Source organism: Lytechinus variegatus, chromosome 16 (genome assembly GCF_018143015.1).
Source record: "Lytechinus variegatus isolate NC3 chromosome 16, Lvar_3.0, whole genome shotgun sequence".
Lineage (NCBI taxonomy): Eukaryota > Metazoa > Echinodermata > Echinoidea > Temnopleuroida > Toxopneustidae > Lytechinus > Lytechinus variegatus.
The window spans coordinates 16,976,344-17,001,871 of record NC_054755.1 but is presented as its reverse complement, the minus strand read 5'-3'; the positions used below and the strand labels follow the sequence as shown (position 1 = coordinate 17,001,871).

Sequence of the window (25,528 nt, the reverse complement as noted above, 5' to 3'; positions counted from 1 at the left end):
CAACAGATACACCCAATTCGGCTAAAGTTCATTGACCTTTGACCTTGGACATGTGACCTGAAACAAGCACAGGATGTTCAGTGATACTTGGTTACTTTAATGTCCAAGTTTAACGAACTAGACCAATAAACTTTCAAAGTTATGATGGTAATTCAACAGATACCCGATTCGGCCAAAGTTCATTGACCCTAAATGACCTTTGACCTTAATCATGAGACCTGAAACTTGCACAAAATGTTCAGTGATGCTTGATTACTATTATGTCCAAGTTTCATGAATAAGATCCATAAACTTTCAAAGTTATGATGGGAATTCAACAGATATCCCCAATTCGGCCAAAGTTCATTGACCCTAAATGACCTTTGACCTTGATCATGTGACCTGAAACTTGCACAAAATGTTCAGTGATGCTTGATTACTATTATGTCCAAGTTTCATGAATCAGATCCATAAACTTTCAAAGTTATGATGGGAATTCAACAGATATCCCCAATTCGTCCAAAGTTCATTGACCCTAAATGACCTTTGACCTTGGTCATGTGACGTGAAACTCATGCAGGATGTTCATTGATACTTGATTAACCTTATGTTCAAGTTTCATGAACTAGGTCCATATATTTTCTAAGTTATGATGACATTCCAAAAACTTAACCTCAGGTTAAGATTTCGATGTTGATTCCTCCAACATGGTCTAAGTTCATTGACCCTAAATGACCTTTGACCTTGGTCATGTGACATGAAACTCTAATAGGATGTTCAGTAATACTTGATTAACCTTATGGCCAAGTTTTATTAACTAGGTCCATATACTTTCTAAGTTATGATGTCATTTCAAAAACTTAACCTCAGGTTAAGATTTGATGTTGACGCCGCCGCCGCCGTCGGAAAAGCGGCGCCTATAGTCTCACTTTGCTTCGCAGGTGAGACAAAAACTGTTGATTTGTAAAGTTGGAAAGCCCTAAAAAAATTCTGGATAACATTAAATATCATATTGAAATCATCTCCCACCGGTTCACCAATCATAGTGAAAGAAATACAAGTACATACCTACATATAAAAAGATGCTCAAAAAATAAGACAATAAATAACAAACAAGTGGAATGCCTCTGGCCGTCTCACCTGCATCACGCGGTTCAATATAGCAGCAGTGCTGACTTTGAAAACTACTCTAACTAAAACAAGATGTTTAGTGATACATGGGTCCTCTTATGTCCACTTTTTATGAACTAGACCAATAAACTTACAGAGATATGATGGTTATTCAACAAAAAACCCCAACATGGCCAAAGTTCATTGACCTTACATGACCTTTGACCTTGATCATGTGACTTAAAACTCGCACAGGATGTTCAGTGATACTTGATTACTCTTATGTACAAGTTTCATGAATCAGATCCATAAACTTTCAAAGTTATGATGGTAATTCAACAGATAACCCCAATTCGGCCAGTTCATTGACCTTTGACCTTGGTCATGTGACCTGAAACGCACACAGGATGTTCAGTGATACTTGATTACTCTAATGTCCAAGTTTAATGAACTAGACCAATAAACTTTCAAAGCTATGATGGTAATTCAACAGATACCCCCGATTCGGCCAAAGTTCATTGACCCTAAATGACCTTTGACCTTAATCATGAGACCTAAAACTCGCACAAAATGTTCAGTGATGTTTGGTTACTATTATGTCCAAGTTTCATGAATCAGATCCATAAACTTTCAAAGTTATGATGGGAATTCAACAGATATCCCCAATTCGGCCAAAGTTCATTGACCCTAAATGACCTTTGACCTTGGTCATGTGACGTGAAACTCAGGCAGGATGTTCAGTGATACTTGATTAACCTTATGTCCAAGTTTCATGAACTAGGTCCATATATTTTCTAAGTTATGGTGACATTTCAAAAACTTAACCTCAGGTTAAGATTTCGATGTTGATTCCTCCAACATGGTCTAAGTTCATTGACCCTAAATGACCTTTGACCTTGGTCATGTGACATGAAACTCTAATGGGATGTTCAGTAATACTTGATTAACCTTATGGCCAAGTTTCACGAACTAGGTCCATATACTTTCTAAGTTATGATGTCATTTCAAAAACTTAACCTCAGGTTAAGATTTGATGTTGACGCCGCCGTCGCCGTCGGAAAAGCGGCGCCTATAGTCTCACTCTGCTATGCAGGTGAGACAAAAATGAATGCTACTTACCGGGATGAAGTGTTTAGCTTTGTGGCATTCATCAAAAATAAGACATCCATCAAATTGATCCCGCCCACACCAATCAATCAGCTGCTTTAAACGACTCTGACGACCTGTCACTGTAATGAAAATAGTAATAATAAAAATGATATTGTTTATAATAATAATAAATAATAAGTTTTTATAATATTTATAAAAATAATACATTGTGTTTATATAGCGCTTTACAAAACGATTAAGTAGCATAAATTAACCCTATCTAGACCGGGGGGGGGGCCTCAGAGGCCCCCTCCTCAACGAATCGCGCAATATTTTCGCTGAGCAAAATTTTTTGATTGCGCCGCTCGCTGACTTTTTACTTTCAAGTCTTGCGCAACTTTTGAGACCAACTTTAAGTCACCCGGGTACATGGTTCCAAAATTACGCAACATTATGTAAGTGCACGTCAGACCGAAAATTGCTCAAAAACGTGATTTCGTGTACAAAGTCAATGCAAATTGTGTTTTCAACCAAAATTCATAAATGTATGATTATTTTAGTTTTGCTGGTCTAAATGTTTTTATTTTATGCTTTTTATGATCACAGAAGAGTCCCCAACAAATTTCATTGAAAAAACAATGAAAAACAAAAGGTCAAAAACATAGAAATACATAAGAAATTGCAAAAAACAATAAAATACATAAGAAAATGATTTGATATCACAATTTCTTTCAGGTACACTTGCTTAGAACACCACAAAGAATTTCTTTACCAAAAATTAATACATTTCAGACCTGTCAACATTTGAAAATGGAAAAAAGGAGTCCACGAATCGCGCGGAAAGCCGAACTCCCAACGGCGGGGGTCAAGGGGCCCGTCTTAGAAGCTGGAGGACATTTAGGAAATTTCACCCTAAAAACAAGCCTTCTGAAGCCCTTCTTGAGCTTTTTATGCCTTGTCCTTTCTCTGGAGCCTTTCATAAGTGGCTTTTTTTGGCACCATGTATTACCAGTACCTCTCTTGAGAAAGTATGGCAGTTTCTTTCTACTCTCCATAGCCAATTTATGTACCATCAGAGAACTTAATGTTCTTGTGCTCAGGCTTGCTCTCTGCTTAGTTTTGTTCTTTACCACGATGGAAAATACTCTTTCACAGTCACTTTTGCTATGAAAAATTAGCAGAACTGCTTTCATTGTTTTGCATAGGATTAGGAGGGAGTCTCTGTGTGCCTTTAACAGACTAAAAAAAATACAGCAGGGGTCTAAGTAAAAGTTTGCAAGAATCGGCACTGAAACGGCAGACTTGTAAAATCCAAAGCATTTAGCTCACTAAGCACAAAGCACATATAAAAATATCAGGGAAACATACATGTATTAGTTAAAAATTTTACCGTTTCTAAACCCTCAGCTGGCGAAACAATCCATTTCCCACACGGTATTCCAGAATTAGAACGGTAGTAGCTAGTAGCGGAGGCACGCAAGCGCTGCGCTGCATCGTATGCATAGAGTTACATTCGCACTACACGCGCTATGAATCCTCGCGATCGCGGGCGAACTGTCCAATGTCAATACACACGATCGCTGTCGGATAAATAGCGCGCTGGCCGTGGCTTGTTGCGCTTCGTATACGCACACACGGAGCACAGGCCCATCACGCGTTCTTATCCATTGAACTCTGAACTCCACGTACGCGCGCGTAGTGCATGCGTTTAATTAACGTTACGCACGGTATATAGGTACGATCCGACACACGTGCGTACGTACGTAAATGTAACATATTGAGAGGACTCAGAGAGAGAGAGAGAAAGAGAGCCGTAGGCAGACGGAAAGTGCGTCATTTCCCAAAGAAAAAAGAAAATCATCTGAAATACAAAGAAAACGGAGTTCTCCGCTTTTGGGCCGCTATAAATTCTGAAAAACGGAGAAACTCCGGAAAACCCGGAGAAGTTGGCAGGCCTGATATTTGGAGCTTTATTTAGGGAGTTAAAGAAAAAGTATGATTTTGCATACTAATTACGCATAAATTAGCATAATCACTTAATAGCAATTCACATGAAATAAATTACTATACAATCTTGTAGATTATGTCCCAGGCAACCCGCGTGCCAATTTTTGGCGCGATCGCGCGGTCCACGGCCGAGATCTTAGGGGGGGGGCCTGGAACCCCCCCCCCCCCGCGGCTATATGAACTCCCAAAATACCCCGGCCTAGATAGGGTTAATACCATTGAACAGTTTAACAAACAAGAAAAGAAATGTACATTGTAAAGTACCGGTATTTTCATATCACAAATTACAAATTAGCTAAGAAAACAGCCTACTCAAGTTGGGAAATGCAAAATAATGATAATAATAAAAACAATGACGTTTAGTAATTTAATAGTTCGAATACAAAAAGTTAAACAAACTGAATTATCAGAAATACAATATAGATTATGTTCGAACAATAAAGCAGTGCATTAGCTAAACATAAACAAACAAGAAATAAAGGAATACTCACTTCATATTGACAAGATTAACTTAAAACTTAAAGGAAGAATTGTAAAGGTAAGATTTGAGAGAAGCTTTGAATGATTCAAATAATATTAACAATAATAATAATACAGTAATGCCACTTAGAATTGATAAAAAAAATTTCTGAAATCATCGAGAATGACCCTTTTCCTACAAGGCAAAAAAGAGTATTCTATGGCCAAAAATAAGTTGACAAAAAAGTCTGAATTTAACAGTGGTGCTTCAACAGTCATTTGAACAGTGGCTACGCATTTTGATTCCTCAAATCGGGAAACAACTACTAGTAGTACACTGGTATTGGGATGCAAACACTATTAAAACAGTCACAAGATATAATTATGTGCATCAACGTACTTACCACCTTTTTGCACTGAAGAGACAAGAGTTGCATATGTACTGAATACTATACCCTCCTTCATACTGGCAGAAAGACCAAACGCCCTAAAGAGGAAATCAAACAAACATGAAGTGACATAATCCAGAGTAATGGAATGTCAACAAAATTGTACAACCCTTATCCCTCACTTAGTTATCTGAAATTTCTTTACTGGGCATCTTGCTATTCACTTTCAAGTCATACACATCTTTCGAGAACAAAATTGCGATGCCTCATACTTTTCTTTTAATTACCCATGCAAAAGTGCTCAAAATGTGATTTTCTTTCCAAAGTCACTGCAAGTCCATTCATTAATCTTATTTATTTGAAGGATATGAATATTTATACTTTCATCAGCTGTAATGTATTGAATTTAGCATCATCATGCTACAAAAAGGTTATGTACTAAAGTAGAGAACATAAAAGAAAACCTGGCCTGGTTAGGTAACTAAAAGGGGATAGCAAAGTTTGAAAATTAGAGCAAATTCTAAGTAGGGGAAGGCGGGGTAAGTTGAGCATAGGGGCAAGTTGAGCCACCAGCCCCAGGGCAATAATGAATGAGTCAGACATTGTGGTGGTGTCATTTATTGATGACCCATAGCATAACCCCTAACCCACCACATTGTTTCCAACTTTGAAACAAAAAGTAGTTTTTTAGAGGGAAAAATATGAATTTCAGCCAAAAAAGCAAAAAAGAGTGTGAAATAGATAAGTGCTTTATAAACACACACGTCTTTAAATATAATAAAGACATGATAACAACATTATTAGTCCAGGTATGGATCTTCATTCTTGTCATAGTCTTTTATATGATGGATGCATAATAAATGTGTGGATACAAAATTATCGCACTAAGTTCGGACTGGGGTAAGTTGAGCCAAACAGCATGGGGCAAGTTGAGCCATGGTAATTCCTATGGTAATGTATCTTAAAAAACAAACAAACCATAAAAATCGATTGAAATGCAGGCTGAAAGGAGCAAATTTACATGACTGCTCTTTTCCTTTTACAGGATGTTAGTATTTATAGAGAATTAGCAAGTGAAAAGACTTTAAACAAAAAAATTGACATGCTGGTTCTCCCCATACATTTTGTACATAGTTTTTGTGGTTCAACTTACCCCAGAAGGTGGCTCAAACTTACCCCATATATGGGGCAAGTTGAGCCATTTGACATCGTTTTTTTCAAAGGTCACAATGACTTTCAGTGTGGGGATAGAAAGTTATATATAGGTGGAAAATATTTCAGAAGAATCAAATTTCAAGGCAAGGTACTTATTTCGACACGATTATTAATCATATCAATTCTAACAGGCAAAAAGCAAAAACTGTCACAACTTACCCCGCCTTCCCCTACTTAATTCTCCTATTTCCTACAAATGTATTTGTACATTTACCTTTGTAATGATTTGGGATTTGTATTTGGGGTAATACATACAAATCACGCCTTCTAAAGCCATATATCCTACAGAAAAAATCAATCCGGTTAATTACTAAGTCCTATATGCAAAGTGCTAGTAAACCCCTTTTCAAAAAGATGAATATTTTACCTCTCCATGAACTAATTACTTTAAATACTCTAATCTTTATGTACTCAGTTAAAAATCATATTTTTCCATTGAAGTATTGCAATATGTTTTCACTCAATTTAAATGTTCATTCTTATGCTACTAGACAAAAAGATAATTTCCAAGTTCCGAAAGTGAGACTTTCTTCTTCTTTAAGCTTTAGTCGGTATAAAAAAATGGAATCAACTCCCAACTTCACTAAAAGATTGTTCAACTGTATCCTGTTTCAAAAAAATGTGTAGGGCCTACTTAATGGAAAATCTATAAAATCACCAGGGTTTGTGTGTGTGTGCATGTGTATGTGTTGCTGCGTGTATGTGTGTATGTTTATACATTAATAGATTTGCTGATAAAATTTGTGTTTTCTTAGTTTTCTGTTTCTGATTGTAAATTATGTCAATGATATTGTTTTGGGGGCCATTATCTACAAGCAGTTTGCTTTTTTATTATGGTCCTAGCCATATTTTGTTTGCATAATTATGTATGATTTGTATATACACATTTTTAGGGTTGAATGAACTTGAATTAAATGATATTGGTAAATATGACTTTCACTTTGTACACATCTTATAGAAACACATCATCTTGTTTCTGTATTCAATGATCATAAAAGTTGTAATTATATTATATATTAAGCATTCCTCACTATTGCGTTTTAACCATTTAAGTGATATGATATAAAAAGACAGTACACCAGTTAACTCACCTTGTTTCCCTATCCAGGTGTTGGCAGCCCTCAATAATTTTAATATGACATCCAAGATCACTGACATCTCTGTTTAAAACAAAAGGATAGACAGCTTGTTAAAGGGATACTCCAGGCTGAAGATACGTTTTTTCATAAATGTGTAAATGATGTGTCTCTATTATGATGAAATAAGTTGCATCAAGAAATATTTAATGCACTTAATCAGTTGCCAACCCAATTGTTTAAGTTCGTGGTAGAAAAAAATTGAACCTAATTTCATATAATAAAATACATATACAAAAGAAATTAGATAACCGGCCCACCTAATGAATAATCATTAAGACATACCTAGAACTGTTTCACCAGAATAATACAAATCTTTGAAATTCAATAACTTTGTTATCAGATTTTAATCAAATTTTCAGCATTTTGCTTTGTGAATTTTGCTCTATTTATTGAGTTATAAATAACTCCAGCCTGAACCATCCGTTAGCAGGGCATTTGCTCAAGGGCGTTTCTGCACTGATGAGTAGAAAAAGAAATGTTTTGCTAAGGGCGTTCTTGCACCAAGGCAAACTGTGAAAGGCTGTTTGTAATGAAATTAGGAACTTATTTCGTAAAATAGCCTTAAAAATGTACATACTGAAGCTTTTTGACGTGTACTCATTGGAGTAAAACTGGTATTTGCAAGTAACAAAGTGTAAGCGTTGTGGCCCAGTGGATTAGTCTTCGGACTTTGAAACAGAGGGTCGTGGGTTCGAATCCCAGCCATGGCGTAATTTCCTTCAGCAAGAAATTCGTCCACGTTGTGCTGCACTCGACCCAGGTGAGGTAAGTGGGTACCTGGCAGGAATTTATTCCTTGAAATGCCACCGCGCTGTAAAAGGCTGCGGGGCTAAAGCCAGGGTAATAATATCCAATGAAGCGCATAGGGACGCATTTGGCAGTGATATGCGCTATATAAGCATGTTGGTATTATTATTATTATTAAATATGAAGGAGATTATATAAGGGTATATTCATACCTTTGCGCGTCTACTCTCAAATCAGCTGATATACTGAACCATATGTGCTTTCTCCTCCCTCTGACATAGTTATCAAGAATAATACCAGATATCTGGGAACAATACAGAGAAACTTATCAATGATCATTTTGATATAAATCACATAGAGACAAGGATAATTCAATACAGGAATATTCCCATCTATCTCATACATGATTATGAAAGATGGTTTAACAGAAAGTGAACATAAATGAACCAATCTTCATCCATACTTTTCAACTTTCCATGGTTATCGCTATTTTCTCCTTGCACATGTACATGTAGGTATCCTTGTCAAACGTCTTTGGCACAGGAATCCCCCACAAGCTGCTTTTCATTACCAATTTTCACTTTTCCTCATAGACAAAACAATGGAGAATGTAATAATAATAATTAATAATAATTAGACCATTTATATAGCGCAGTCACTATGTAAGTATACTCTACTGCGCTGTAGTGTAACAGAGCTCCCAACAATGCTACTGCTCAAATAAATTAAACAATTATGCATATAATACAATTAACCAAAAACTTCTGAGAAAAGATGGGTCTTCAATAAATGTTTGAAGATGGTAACAGTTGGCGCTTTTCGTATTTCCAGGGGTAATTTGTTCCAAAGCTTTGGAGCAGCACAACTGAAAGCACGATCTCCAAGAGTTACTTTTGTTCTCAAGTGAGGTAGCTTTAGAAGCAGCTTATCCTGTAGGAAAGTCGCTATCAACAGATGCAACAGTGTCTTCATAGCGGGATTTGTACTTAACCCTTTGAACCCTAAATTAGTTCAGGCCGCATCCCACACCCGGATTTGCACATATTGACTACACTACATGAAAAGTAATATGATACCACACTTTCAGCATATAATTTATTCACGATCACCACTGCTTTTAATTATCTTCATGTTAATTATTGAATTCTTCTCTTTTCTTTTGCATTCCACACTGAATAGGCGGTAATGATAGTGTCTGCTTTAGGCTCAAAATCACTGCATTGACTAGAGTAAGATTTATCAATAGCTCCCCCATAGTCAGGAAGTGACTCACCACATTTTATACTGTGCATTACCGCACATGCCACACAAGCCTCTACAGTAGAGTAGCATGTTATGGCCATTTTTATGCTAAAACCTTCCAAAATCAATACCAATCTAGAGCAAAATTATCGACTAAATATTTCTACATTACAAGAAAGATTACATCATTTTTAAAAGATCACCTGAGACTTGAAACCTGTTTTTTAACTCTCATAACAGTCTATAGGTTATTTGCAAGTTCAATGCTGGGCCCGTATTCTAGAAAATCGGGTTCAAAGGGTTAAAGAATTTATTAATGAAGTATCTATGAAATGGGCTGCTGGAATGTTCTGATCAAATCAAAAATTTTAGTTTGAGAATTTTCATATCATTTTATTGCAAGGCATCTAAGGTTTTAATTATAAGTTTCCATATTTTACCTGTCGCCCTTTACCGACTCCAGCAGCATCACCTATGAAGAAACCTGCCCGGCAACCATTGGCCAGTATCTTCTGGTGTCGTTGACACTGAAAAGAAAATATAATTGACATAAAGGGTGAGCAAGAACAAAACTGTTTTGCTCTTCTTTTTATCAACATATCAAATTGATTCTTGTATTAAACATTGGCACAATCATCAGTGATTTTATGGACTGGCACAAACATGGCTGGTCTCCAAAACAGTTTCGAGATAATCACATTGAAAGTTTTCCTGACACTCATAACTGCCAGAGCAATTATTTATACCAATTTAAACCATACAATCTACCCTTCTATAATATGCAGAATTTTGTTTCGCGATTCAAATTTATTCGTTAAATATTTGAAATGAAGCACAGGTATGCATTTTAGAAACTGCTAATTTGTACAAAGAGTTAGGTTTAGGTCACACAACCTGTCCGGACACACAGCAACTGGGTAAACTGTGGCTGGCTCTAACCCCCATAGACAGAGTGTCCAGTCCTCACTCAGTTAACTGAGAATGAACACCAGGTCCATTCATTGGGACTTAAGTTTGCTATGGATCCTAAGCAAGTTAAGCAGAGACATGTACCCTGCAAGGGACCGTGCATATGGCACTTTGACAGAGTATATAAGGCATGCTTTTACAACACACTTGCCGAAATGTCGAGACTGGGTGGTCCTTTTAAGGACAAATACATGTACTTGCCCAAAAAAGATACATGGTGTACCATGAAACCTACTACACCACTCTAGATGTATGATATAATGGTTTAAGATTTAAAATGTGAGTCGGTTCTTGCAGACTAGGTGGTCATAATGGGAGACAATTTTGTTGGCCACTAAAGACTAGTTTTCACTATGACAAGTGGTCTCTAATAGACAGGTTTGATTAGTACAAAGCATTAGAAAAGAACTACTGTAGACTAAATAAAATGCTGAATAAATATACGTACCGCATATTGAATTCCCTCAAGTTGAAGATCGCTGAGCTTGCCATCCTCTATGATTCTATGTGGTATAGAAGAGGCAAGTTTGTATGTAGGTTCTGGAAGAGGTACTGCCTGAAGCATAACAAAAGTAATGATAAAAAAAATCCACATTTCATAGTTCGAAATAGAAATCCACGAATAGAAATATTCAGAAAATTAATTTTGCCCATTTGATCCTGGGCCCAGCGCTGCCAGCAGACACTTCAATGAGGCTCTATCCCTGAAGTGTCAAACACCAAATGGGTAGCAGGAACTCTTTTGTCTGATGAAGCCGAGGTTTGAACTCTCGACTTGTGAGACGGACGCTCTACCAACTGAGCAAACACATGATGATGATGATGATATCATGAGGATAATAATAAATACTGATAACATAAATGATAATAACAATAAAACAATAATAATAATCATATTTACCCAGCGTAGCAATTTTAGTTCCAAAAACTGGTCTTGAAGTGGGCCCTGCTATTATTATCATTATTACACTTACTCTAGCTTCGCTACAAACACTGCAGGTGCTAAACCATTTGTGGAATTTCTTCCTACAGAGTACCCATTCTCCTCATTTGTGTTGAGTTCGGCACAATCTGGATATATTTCTTGCTGGAGGAAAACACACCATGGCTTGGGATCGAACTCACGTTTGTCTGATTGAAAGACTTATCTATCCCTCTAGAGACCACTGCATAATAATGTTTATATTTGTTGTTTTGTTTTCTTTTATCTTTTGATCTGTTTTTGTTTTATATTGAAGTTTGTTTAATTTAGTTTTTTTTTTGTTTTAATGAAATGATTATTCTTATCCCTATTTATTCTTTGGTACTAGCCGCATCCATACCATATACTGAATTTCATTTTAACTATTGATATTACTTGGGTATGTGCGTTTCAACAAGCCTTTTTATGGCTTTTTTGTGCATGCCCGATTTCCATTTCCATTCATTATTTTGTTCTTCTATATTTTTATAATTACGTGCCAACCATAATTTTATCATCACCACTATTTGTTTCAGTTCTGTCCTGTTGATATCTTTGCTTTGTTTTATGTTAAACAGTTATTCATTTTACTTTGTGTATACATACTTTTGTTATCATTTTGCTCTTTTTAATGAATTTGGAATATAATAATATTTTTATAGCGCTTTACCAGAATGGCTCGAAGTGCGTTACAGCGCATTATGTTATTATCCAGGTCATTGGTTTTATTTCAATCCCGCATGATAAGTGCACATTTCCACTCCCGGGGGGCATTCCTTGCATTCACTGCAGCCTCATAAGCGCTGGTAAATCCATACATACATCTTTCGCATCCTACCGGGTACCCATTTAGCACCTGCTTCAAGAGTGGCAAAGTGTGGATTAACTCCTTGCCAAAGGATGCTAGACCGTGGTGGAATTCAAACACACAACCCTCTGTTTACAAGATGAGAGCCGGAACCACTACACCACGGCTCTTCCATACCTCAGGATTGGTCTACAACCAAATTTTGGAATACAAAGAAAATTTGATGCGAATATTGAGAGAGACATGGAACACCTCACTATCTAAAGTTTTTAATCATCATGCAAATACTTGCATTCAAATCTGTGACTATGCTACCATCATAAAAGCCAATGGAATATTAAATTGTAATGGTGTTACAGCAGTTGTGAGATTGGCTGCAATTTGAAACCAATTTGGCCTTCACTTGAATATCAAGGCTTGGAATCATCCAAACTTATATATAATTTGAACCTGAAATAAAGATTATGCTGTACATTTCTTTACACTTATTCCTTTCCACTTCGCCCTTTACTCTTTGGCTGGCACTAAAATAGTCTAGCTACAACATTGATCATCTGATCATCAACAAGATATTTGCTTACCGAGAGTGATGCTGCCTCTACAATGTTTCCAGGATGCGTGATGGCACCTGGTATCACGGTGGTTGCTTGGTAGCCAGAGAACACTTCTTCACTGTTATACAAGAACACAATAAATGACAGTCCATTCAATTGATTCTGGGGAGCTTTTTACAAACAAATCCTCATGTCAGTGCAAGAATTCCTTAGGAATTTTTTTTTCGCACACTAAATCGGTGCAGAAACGCTGTTAAGCAATCTCCCATAAAGGGCGTTTGTTTGTGCGATGTGCAAAAGTGCGGTGTTAAGGGCATACTTTATACCTCGGTCAAATTTGTTCTACGGCGGCCGTACAGCGAGTCAAAAACAGCGATTTTATTCATAATTATTCAAACCACTTATAATGTACAATGTAGCTGGTACAAAAAATGTTAAAACGGCCGTTTTCGACTCGCTGTATGGGTACCGTAAAGCAAATGTGACTGAGGTATTACTTGCGCCGACAGACAAAATGGTCAATGATTTCCGCTGACTTTTGTTACAAGCTACTGAAAATCCATGCATCTCATTGACTGAGAGCAATAGTCAGCGACGATCACTCGCAATACTTTTTTTCTTGAAAGTTGAAATGCTCTCCTAGATTCATTGTAAGCAGGGTGATGGAAAGCTTTGAGCAGACAAAAACCCTTATGTACAAGTTTCATAAACTAGATACAATCTCATTATGACATTTCAAAATATACCCCCACCACGGTAAAAGTTTATTGACCTTAATCATGAGACCTAAAACATGTGCAAGACGACAAGTGAATATGTCCAAGTTTCATGAACCAGGTCGGTATACTTCCAAAGTTACGATGCCTTTTCAAAACCTAAACCATGGTTAAGATTTCAATGTTGATGACGCCGCTGTCTTCGCCACCGCCCCTACCGACATCAGAAAAGCGGCACCTATGTATGGCAGTGAGTCCAAACTTCGCGCGTGTCCATACTTCGCGGACGGTCATTATCTCAAAAACTAGCCAATATCCTTAAAATCTGATATCATTAACGTGAAAAGCGACCTAAAATTACCCTTTGGTGAAAGTTTCTTGAGAATGAGTTCAGTATTCATGAAATATTGGCAAAAGATCGGCAAATTTGTCACCGCTGGCGTCTGTTTTGAAGAAATCAACAAGCATCACGATATCACCATTTTGCAAGCAGAAATCATCAAAAATGTGAGTTAAATGTGGTACTAACCGATTCCACAGCATTTTGTCATCATTCTGATATAAATATTTCACTTTTTGAACTTGAGTTTTTGTTTAAATCTCCACAAAAGCTTTGGTGCGCGAAGTTAGGTCACACTTTTTCTGAACGGTTTTCCAGCACAGCCCGCATTCGCCGATCGGAATAGAATTTTGAGATCGCGATGCGGGCGAAACCCCTTGACCTACTTTACATTTTCGTCCATGATTTTATAGTTTATGATCTTGCCGTCAATGTGGTAACTGTTTCTTGAATTGGTTTTGTATAAATTATGAACATTTTGTGAACAAAATTAAGCCTGATGAATATTTTTGAAAAGTGCGCGAAGTTTGGACACCCCATCATTCATGTAGACTCGCTCGACTATGCAGTCCAGAAAAAATCATTGATAAGATACTTAATTGAAAACCCACATCACATTGACTACCTTGAAATAAAACTCAAAGATGGATCCATGCCTCCTACACTCTTTTGCGTATTTGATATTCACTCGCAACTGTTATAAGGTACTGAAATCCTTGCATTCGATTGGTTAAGAGCAAATTTTTTGGTTGAAAATCACTGACAAGCTGCTTTGATAATCAATATCATAGATTGATCCATGGCTGTTACATTAGTTTTACTCAGTGTAAAGTCCACAAACTCCACTCTCTAGGATTGTACTTGTAGCATAAAATCCACCACTTGGACAATCAATTTTTCATCTCTGCTTTATAAATGAATCAAATTTCATTAATCCTGGCTGATTCCTTCTTTCCAAAAATGGCAGCGATATGTCATTCTCTACCAGAATGATTTACTTCTAGTCTGGTTGTAAATTAATTCTCAACTGTTTTGCAGAAACATTTACAGTTTGTAAGTCCTTACTTCATTTACATTGCAAATAATATTCCGGTGGAGCTTTTACTTTTTCCATTAAGAGCTGGCGTATCAGAAAGCATTCTTTAAAAAATCATGGGCTATTCAGAGTTGGATCTTTTTCAAGTTGAAGAATAAGAAAAATATACTAATTTTCAAGATCTCTGTGTACTTCAATTCTAAGCTACTTAACAAGTACAAATTCACAAAGAATATAGGAAAATATTCAGGACGATTTGACTTGGTGCCAAGAACCACTCACTTTCCATCTACGTGTACAAAAACATGAGCACGGACAATCATCAACTGTGGAGAGCTAACAGAAATCAAAGAATTCAATAAAAAAAAAGCAGCGGTGATCGCGAATAAATTATATGCTGAAATGGTATCATGGTACAAGTAGCATACAGTGAAAAACACACACCGGGGCTTGGGGGGACTTTTGCCTCCAAAATGCTCAAAATAATGCCTTTGGAAATCCCCTTTCATTGCAATGTAAAGCTTATCCAATGTTGCAGATTTAGGAAGAACTTTATGAAAAGTAGCTGAAAAAAAATTTGCCTGTTTTTTTAATGAGATATTCTCAGGGGCCGTGGAACGGTTTTCAAAGTTGGGGGGGGGGCTGACCATGCAAAAAATCACAATCATATAATTTTTATTTACGTTTTTGTACATGGTTTTGGAAAAAAGTGGGGGGGGGGCTGAAGTCCCCCCCAACCCCCCCCCCCCCCTGCTTCCGCGGCCCCTGATTCTGTAAACTCACCTAATGGCCAATGGAGTGTTTTTGTCTAAGAGGAATGCAATGTAATGGTCAAACTCAGCGATGTAGGCTCAGACGCCTCAACGAATTTGGTCTCAAAAGTTGCGCTAGACTTTAAAGGTAAATGCTAGTTTTGGTAACGATATAAAAATGAGCAAAATGAGTTCGTACAGAATCCAATGAAATGACCACCAAAGTGTCTGTTTGTATAAATAAAATGCATGTGCCAAAGGATTCTGGAAGAAATTGTGTAATTGCTGAGAAATCAGCAAATAAGCACAGGATTCGGGTAGAGCGTCGAGCCCGACGCTCTGAGTAATAATTATACATTGTCCCACGTGCGCTATCTGTGTTGGGGATCTTCGGTGTGAACATTTTTCAGCGTAGATTTCAAGATTTCACAAAGTTCAGTTCATGTAACTGTACCAGATCTAGATCCTCGATGATATACTGACAATTAAGCCTTGTTTTACAGACTTTCTCATGAAATCAGTGTTTACTGCAACTACTGGAATTTCTCTTTAAAGGAAAAATTCAGTGAGCTGCATGGTAAAAACAAATTGGGGAGGATTTATCATTAAAAATGTTAAGGGGGGCACTAGTATGCCCCCTCCCCAGAATTTTTAGGATTAAACCCAATCCTACCTTACTGCCTCCTGTACAGTCTCCTCAGACATTCTCTTTAGTTCTTCATCTGTGGTATCAACTCCTGCCATGCCCTCTCTTCCGGCTGTTGGGGGTGGGGTCACGAAGGATGGGGTGACATTGGGAGGGGCGTATCCTAAACGTGCTATCAGTTCTCCTGAGAAAGCCATCTTTTGCTGGGAAATGAAATACACAGAAAAGGGGGATTTCCAAAATAGTTAATCCAAATACAGGATGCTACATAAGCAATTATTGCCCTATTCTTTGGGGAAAGTAAAATTTAGAGTTGGGCATGTGTCTTGAAGTAAAATTTTAAAACAAACACTTCCTGCCCGAATTGTACAAGCAAAATTCTCACAGTGAAATAAAATTTTACAAAGTTTTCACAACAAAAATCCAAAAGAGAGAAAAAACAAAGCTAAAAACTTTTCTTGATTCATATTGCCAGCCAGTTTGCAACATTTTCTTTGATCTGTATACACACAAAGTCAGGACACATACTGGTATGTAGCTGGTGGCATCCGCCAAGCGGTCCTGCTGACGTGGCAGGAAGGAGCCGATAGTTTGATTATTTTTTGCTGCTAGCTGCACCGACACAAACTCTGACTCAGAGTGAACCAGATTTCTTCCCTTCCTTTCTTTCTCTGTGTTCATCTATTTTCTTAATTATTATTATTATTTTGTTAATTATTATTTGTTTGGCGTCACCTGTGCCTGGGAGGCGAAAAGCGAACTGAATCACTGTGACCCGCAGGTCTCTCCTCCGATATAACTGATTCATGATTGGGGGAAATGCAGGTGGACCACTACACCGGGGCTTCCCCCTACTCTTATACGAATAGTGCAATGGGTTCTTAACGTGCAAAGATGGTGACTCTCCTCTACACTGGGCCTCCATTTAACGTCCCATCCGAGGGACGGAGTGTTTTCCATTGTAACATAGCCTGCATCTATGAAACATGGGAGAGACGTTTACACACAACGCACTGGCTTCAGTCATCCGCCCGGGTGGACTCGAACCCACGATCTTTGGTTCGACAGGCAGATGCGTTACCGACTGAGCCAACACCGCTCTCTTTTTTTTTCCTTTTCTTTATTCCCTTCACTTTTCACTTCAGCTTCAATTTTTTTTCATTCCCATCTTTTTCTACTTTCCTTCTCTTTCCTCAAATTGCTTCCTTCTCCCTTCCTCTGCATTTTCTTTAAATTTTCTTCCTTTCCTAATTCCATGAATTCCCTCTTTCTTCTTTTCTTGCTTGCATTCTTCCCTTCCTTATGAGGCTTATTAAGTATCTTTCAACATCCTTCCTTTCTTTTCTTCTCTGCCTGGGGCCATACCACCATCTCATTTTTCACATGAACTCACAATTTCAGCAATGTTCAGGAGCAGCTGTTCTGACTCGTCTCGATGATCAATTTTAACTGTGGGAAGAATCCCCGATGTAAAGGTAGACCTATTCTTGATTTATTCAGCCGTCCATATCGGTACTGCAAAAATCAACAGGGAGTCAACCATAGTCTGAGGATGAGCTAAGAAAAACAACGGAGATACCTCGATCTCAAACCCTCGCGATCGTTCGTCCGATCCCGCTAGCTAGCTTGCCTAGCGCTACCCGCGCGCCGCGCCGTTGCGGGGCGCGGGCAGGTTCGGGCAAGAAGGTTGGACGTCGTGAATCAGAGCTGATGGCCAGCTGATATGCGTCACAGCATTGGTTTGGATGGGATTTTTTTTAATCGTAGAACAATATTGTAAATTATGCAACAGATACTTTGAGTGTTAGTTTTTAGCCACAGACCTTAGTGATGAATATTCAGCAAATAAATTTAAAAAACTATTTTCTTTCTTTTTTTTTCGGTTAAAAACTCCTCTAAAACTACACCTGTGGGGAGTTAACATCAATTGGAGCGAGCCAGCATGAGCGCAAGCATGCAGCATGCAGCGCATACAGGCATAACTTTAGGCCTATATGAGCCTAGACAGCTGGCAGCCGTCTGTTTCGAGGAGTTTTGATTTTTTAACATATTTTTTTTTAATTTCTCCTCTGTATTTGGTGAGAGGGTGAGAGAAGCCAACGGAGTTCAGCTGAACAACCAACATAACAGAGACCGAAGCTTTTGGTCTAATATGAGCCTAGCTAGCCTATAATCTGTTGTTTAATTTGCTAGCTGATATGTGTCAATATTATATAAGAATTGTGGATATGAAGGATGCAGAAACCCCGGGCAGAAAATAACTAATAAAATACGAGCTTTGTTCGATTATTTGCTTGTGCCCGCTGAATCTGCAACTACAAATAATTGGCATATAATTATCATTATTATTGTCATTGATGAAGGCATGATCGTCGTAATTCATCCAACTCCCTCTTTTCGATTTTTTTAGGAACTTACTTAGTGCCCCAAATACTGACATGTCTATATTATTATGTAGGTGCATGTTCCTGGAGTTGATATTTTATGAGGACCCAGCTCTCTTCCCTGACAATTTTTTTTTGTGCAGTTTCAAAATGACTCTTCTCACAGACTAAAAAAAAGAGGAATCAAATACGCTGTGAATAATGTCCTACAAAAAAAAAACACGTGCTAAGATGTGTACACAATTCAGCGCGGGTAAATTAAACGATATACCGCGACTGAAAAGTTATTCAATTTATTTGAAAAATAGTAATTTCCAGTTAAAAGGAAGATTTGCTCCCACTACCAGAATTAACTATTTACAAATATTTTCTCCCTGATTCTATCCATTTTGACAAGCGGATTGGTAAGGCCCGGGAGGGGACGTCAAAGATACTTGTTATTAAAAGTGAATGATAATCTAGACAGCATTGCACGCAGAATTTGCGCGCAAAGGTAACTGATTATGTAATCAACACGGCTTTTTTCAAGTCGCTATTTAGTAGACTTGTTAAGAGGTTGAACGCTGCATTTTTTAGTACAAATGTCCCACTTGGCACAAATGTTCCTTGAGTCAAAAGATTCATCCAAAGAGACACGCTGTATCTATGCAAATAAGCAAGTAATTTGCATAAATTTGCATATTATGTCGATATAGGAAAAACAAGTAATTCAGAATAAATATTCCACCAGAACTGCCCTAAAATTGGAAATAAAGACTTAGGGTAAGACAGGGAAGAAAACTGTCATAAAATAATTGGGCTATCCTTGTTTATTATTACCTAATTTACATAAATTATGCAAATTATAATTTAAAACAGAGTATTCTTTCAAGAATCCTGAACTGTTTTATAAATAACGGCAATTAATACGAAATGTCAACATTCTACATGAAAGAGAATATATTAGCGAAAACATCGATATGTTTCATGACAGTATTAGTGTCTTAATTTGCTTAGAAAGAGGGCAAATATGTCAAAATGTATGACGTGATATTGCGCTAAAACGAGACCAAAACAACCTCTATGTCACAGTCACACTCACGAATCGGACAATAAAGCGATCAATGGTATGTCATTCGAGATAACACAATCTCAACACAATAGCTTCCATCGGCTTCTCGTATCGCTTTTGTTGGTGTGTCTGCCACATCGTAATCTGTGATAAATACGGGCAAAATGCATTTCGGTATCGGTAAAACACTATTAATTTTGATTTATTTCTTTCTAATATTATTGGTTTCTCTTGGAAAATTTACAGGAGACATTGCTTTGCAGGATACTGCTGAAGCTCTGGCACATGAATCATGACGAATGTACCCTACCTCAATCCATATTTTAACTTTGTTAAAATATATATCTCTTGGAGACCCCAAAGTGGCAAAACTGCATCTCCCCGGCATTCCCGCTACTTTACAAAACCAGTTTGACTTGTATTATCTACTTGGAAAACACAGATGTATGAGACATCAGACAACATGATTCCTGAAAAAAATATTTTTGTTTATTTAAGCCAACGGGAGCCTTTCGAATTTACCCCATCCCCTCTCCGTATTTCGACTTTAAATACAAAAAATATCTTGTTTTAAAGCCATCGGCAAGGCAAATTGCGTTTTTTGTTATAATAAAGCAACTTTTATATCTATATCTTTATATTTACATTCATCATTATTGATATTATTATAATTATTATTAATATTATTATTGTTATTATAATTATTATTAATATTATTATTGTTATTATTACTATTATTGTTCGGCCGTTTGTAATAGTGCTCTAGCACAGTAAAGGCTATAACCCAACAGGAGCATGCCTAGGATACCCTTTCCCTTTTTGGTTTTACGTATTTAAAAATAGTTTATTGTCTTTAGAACTCTTAAAAGATTACTTTTGTTTGTATTGATACCTTGGAATAGATTGAGGAGAAAATACTCTTCAACTGACATGTAGAGGAGCTGTGGTAAATTGAAGAACAGCCACACGGCCCTTTATTGATTCCACTCTATGTTGAATTTAAATATTTTGAGAGCCCAATCGGAAGAAAGATACATTTCTACTCAGTGGCGTACCGTGGGCCACGGCATTGGGGGGGCACCAGCAAAAAAATCGAGTCACTTAGGGAGCGCGCGAAGCGCGCTAAGTTTTTAGGTATACTGACCTAATAGAAACATTTTAAGGACATGCAGTGCTATTAAACGGATATGTGTCTCACTGATTGAATAATGCGAGCGCGAAGCGCGAGCTGAAAATTTTTGATATTCAGACCTAAAAAGGGACATTATAACCAATTAAATCATGATATGTACCTGCCTCGCTATACAATGCGAAGCGCGAGCTGAAATTTTTGTATATATTGACCCAAAATGGGGAATATATTTTAGGAATCCATTAAGATTATATATATCTCAGCAAAGTCATCTAATGCTAGTACCAACCTTTGCTGATTTTGTTAGAATTACATATAAACACATTAAGCATTTTTTGGAGACATGGTAATCATGATTATCATACACATCTCACTAATCAAATACTGCGAGCGCGAAGCGTGAGCTGAAAATTTCGGAAATTCAGACCTAAAGAGAGGCATTCTAAGTCTTGTTTGTTTGCAGGAATTCACTAAGACTGTACGTATTTCATTAACCAAATGATGCGAGCGCGAAGCGCGAGCTGAAATTTTTTATATTGAGATCAGAAAACTAGACATTTTAAGGACTGATTTTAGAAATTCATTGAAGAGTAGACATCTCACCAAACAACTAATGCGAACGTTAGCACGGACAGGAAATGTTTTATATTAGACCTTAAATAGGGCAATCAATTTAAGTAGTCATAAAAAAGAGCAAATGTCACTACAGGAAAAAATTATGACTCGAATTGCGAGGTAATATATTTGGTGTACATTATTGATTTGAAAAAAAGGAGGTTTTAGTACATCAGGATTATTTATCTCTTTAAACGGTCTATGCGAGCACCAGGAACAATAAAGTCATAGGCCCTGTGAGCAAATAATGTTTCATAAAGTTCGAAAAAATGCTTTTTCATGTAATATAACATAATTATAATATAATATAACATTTATAATGAACATAATTTCTTCTTTCCCCACTACGTTTCCCTTCCTTTCTCCCGCTTTTTCGCCCTTTCCCTTTTTTTTGGACAGCCGATTGGGGGGCACGTGCCCCCCATGCCCCCCCGTAGTTACGCCACTGTTTCTACTACACACAGTAAAGCCTCTTTGCGTTCTCCTCTTGAAAAAAAAACAAACATAGAAGGCATTGTTTTATTTCTCATAATATAAGTTCGTGTACGTGACGATGGCCTGTCGAAGTTGCCAAAAACCGTTTATTTTGTTTTGACAATATATATTTAGAATATCGTCTAAATGAAGCCCTCATCTGGAAAAGGGCACTTATTAGAGGCAGCATCTACATTATATAGAGGAGGCCTTGGCACTTGGAAGAGGGGGCTGAAGCTTGTTTGATTTCTTGGGACCAAAATTTTACATTGAACCTTTTTCGTTTTTCAAATTTGCATCAATAAATTTTACAGGAAATAAAAAGGATTGCACTACAAAATGAATTTTTGGGTAACGTTTCTTTTTTTTTTCGTTTTGTCACATCTGTCGGAATTCCAGGGGGTGCTATCTAACGAGAATAACACACGCAGCACCCCCCGCCCCCCCCCCCCTCGTCCGGAAAATCTTGCGTTGTGCTTCAGCCCCCGCTTCCAAGTACCAGGGCCTCCTCTATGTAATGTAGATGTTGCCTTTAATAAGTGCCCTTTTCCAGATGAGGGCTTCATTTAGACGATATTCTAAATATATATTGTCAAAACAAAATAAAGGGTTGGGCAACTTTGACAGGCCACCGTCATGTACACGAACTTATTTTATGAGATATAAAACAATGCCTTCTATGTTTGTTTTTTTCAAGAGGAGAAAGTAAAGAGGCTTTACTGTGTGTAGTAGAAATGTATCTTTCTCCCGAATGGGCTCTGAAAATATTTAAATAAAGGGGTTTGAGTATTTTAGAGCTTACGTGTGGCTTTTTTTTCAATGTACTACAGCTCTTCTACATGTCAATTGTAGAGTATTTTCTCCTCAATCTATTCCAAGATATCAATACAAACCATGGGCGGAAATCCCAGGGGGGACAGGGGGGACGTGTCCCCCCTACTCAAAATAGTAGGGGGGACACAATATCTATGTCCCCACCTACTTTTTTGGGTCTTTGGTGATGCTAAGAAATATATCACTCAAAATGGGAATAAAACGTACGTTTTGGGACGAGATGACCTTTTTTTTATTAATTTTTTTTTGCTTGTCAAATATATTTTCGTCAAAATGACCTTTAATTTTAGGTAATACCGTTTTATTTTTTTGCTTGTCAAATTTTCCAGACTCTTGTCCCCCTACCTTTTGGGAAAAATTTCCGCCCCTGATATACAAACAAAAGTAATCTTTTAAGAGTTCTAAAGACATTAAACTATTTTTGAATACATAAAACCAAAAGGGAAAAGGGTATCCTAGGCATGCTCCTGTTGGGTTATAGCCTTTACTGTGCTAGAACATTATTACAAACTGCAGAACAATAATAATAATAATAACATTAATAATATTATCAATATAGATAAATATGAAATATAGATATAAAAGTTGCTTTATTATACCAAAAACGCAACTTGCCTTGCCGGTGGTTTTTAAACACGATATTTTTTATTTAGTGTCGAAATACAGAGAGAGGATGGAGTAAATTCGGAGGGCTCCCGTGGACGTATAGGCTTAAATAATAATAAAAAAACTATCTTCAGGAAACATGTTCACTGATGTCACATACATCTGTCTTTTCCAAGTCGATAATACAAGTCAAACTGGTTTTGTAAAGTAGCGAGAATGCCGCGGGGGAATGCAGTTTTGCCACTTCGGGGTCTCCAAGAGATATATATTTTAACAAAGTTAAAATATGGATTGAGGTAGGGTACATTCGTCATGATTCATGTGCCAGAGCTTCATTTAAGCAGTAACCTGTAAAGCAATGTCTCCTGTAAATTTTCCAAGAGAAACCAATTAGAAAGAAATAAATCAAAATTAATAGTGTTTTACCGATACCGAAATGCATTTTGCCCGTATGTATCACAGATTACGGTGTGGCAGACACACCAACAAAAGCGATACGAGAAGCCGATGGAAGCTATTGTGTTGAGATTGTGTTATCTCGAATGACATACCATTGATCGCTTTATTGTCCGATTCGTGAGTGTGACTGTGACATAGAGGTTGTTTTGGTCTCGTTTTAGCGCAATATCACGTCATACATTTTGACATATTTGCCCTCTTTCTAAGCAAATTAAGACACTAATACTGTCATGAAGCATATCGATGTTTTCGCTAATATATTCTCTTTCATGTAGAATGTTGACATTTCGTATTAATTGCTGTTATTTATAAAAACAGTTCAGGATTCTTGAAAGAATACTCTGTTTTAAATTATAATTTGCATAATTTATGTAAATTAGGTAATAATAAACAAGGATATCCCAATTATTTTATGACAGTTTTCTTCCCTGTCTTACCCTAAGTCTTTATTTCAAATTTTAGGGCAGTTCTGTTGAAAAATTTATTCTGAATTACTTGTTTTTACTATATCGACATAATATGCAAATTTATGCAAATTACTTGCTTATTTGCATAGATACAGCGTGTCTCTTTGGATGAATCTTTTTCTTTTTACTCAAAGAACATTTGTGCCAAGTGGGACATTTGTACTCAAAAATGCAGCGGTAAGCCCCTTTTTTGCAGTTAACAAGTCTACTATTGGACGGTTGCTGTTTCATTCAACAGTTACTGGGTTCATGATACCTCAGCCACATTTCCTCTACGGCGGCGTAGGCCTACGGTGAGTCGAACACATGCAGCCGCATAACATTTTTGTGTACCAAACTGCTGCTGTTTTCGACTCGCCGTTAAGCGACTGAACAGGGACCGCGGAAGGGGGTGGGGGCTGGACTTCAGCCCCACCCCCAACTTCTTTCCAAAACCGTAAAATTGACCATATGATTGTGATTTTTTTTGCATGGTCAGCCCCCCCGGCCCCCCCCCCCCCCACTTTGAAAACCGTTCCGCGGTCCCTGCTAAAGTATATTTTGGTAATTGAATACTATAGAGGTTGATAACTGAATAAATCTATTTCCAAGAAAATAAAAGGCCCATTAAAAGGCCTCCATCATTTTCAAGCTCCAAGCTTAAGGTGGAGGTCTCCCACATTTATATATATATATATATATATATATATATATATATATATATATATATATATAATGTTCAATGATTAAAGAAAAATATAATTTCCACAGTACAGTTAATATTTTTAGTACGTTATTCATTAAAAAAATATTTGGCTATTATTTAAAAAAAATATACCTGTATATACTTTGTTTTTGTTTTGAAATATGGAAATAAAATAAATCAAATCAATCAAAAATCAAATCAAAATTATTGTGTCTCACCGGGGTGCCGGTCTCCCGCCCTTGAACAATCTGAGCTGGTGGGGGACGTGTACGTCCCCCTGTCAATTACCCCCCCCCCCGCCCCCACCTGATGTGATGTATGTATAGTGAGCGATAACTCGGGTGATATGGTATTAAACGTTACATCTCAGTTTACAAATTATATAATATGCATGGGTGTATGGTGGGCTTTAGGGGTGGGGGAGCTTGGGGACTGAAGCCTCTACAAAAATCGCTCACCCCCCCCACAAAAAATGTTAATAATGATGATTACAAAATAAAATTTTCAAAATCGACCACAAAGAAAAATAGATATAATGAAGGTCCTTATATATGCGCGTGGTCCTGGTATTGACTTAATAATGCACTAAAATCAAAGCTTTTATATAGTCTACCGGTATCTCGGTCGCCACACGGCACACGCTCCATCGCAAAAAGCAAAAGA

At 37.2% G+C, this 25,528-nt stretch overlaps 1 protein-coding gene across 1 annotated transcript in view; it reads right to left on the bottom strand.

The window, feature by feature from the left end:
* Positions 1-17,839, bottom strand: part of LOC121429488 (protein FORGETTER 1-like) — a 60,755-nt gene extending 42,916 nt beyond the window's left edge. Inside the window, exons 1-9 of the mRNA XM_041626534.1 lie at positions 17,552-17,839; positions 16,186-16,361; positions 12,696-12,786; positions 10,794-10,901; positions 9,817-9,903; positions 8,347-8,438; positions 7,340-7,408; positions 5,049-5,131; positions 2,209-2,318 (exon numbers count right to left, since the gene is read on the bottom strand). Of these exons, the coding sequence (XP_041482468.1) occupies positions 2,209-2,318; positions 5,049-5,131; positions 7,340-7,408; positions 8,347-8,438; positions 9,817-9,903; positions 10,794-10,901; positions 12,696-12,786; positions 16,186-16,355 (810 nt within the window). The 5' untranslated portion in view covers positions 16,356-16,361; positions 17,552-17,839. The remainder of the gene's footprint in view (positions 1-2,208; positions 2,319-5,048; positions 5,132-7,339; positions 7,409-8,346; positions 8,439-9,816; positions 9,904-10,793; positions 10,902-12,695; positions 12,787-16,185; positions 16,362-17,551) is intronic.
* Positions 17,840-25,528: the final 7,689 nt, after the last annotated feature.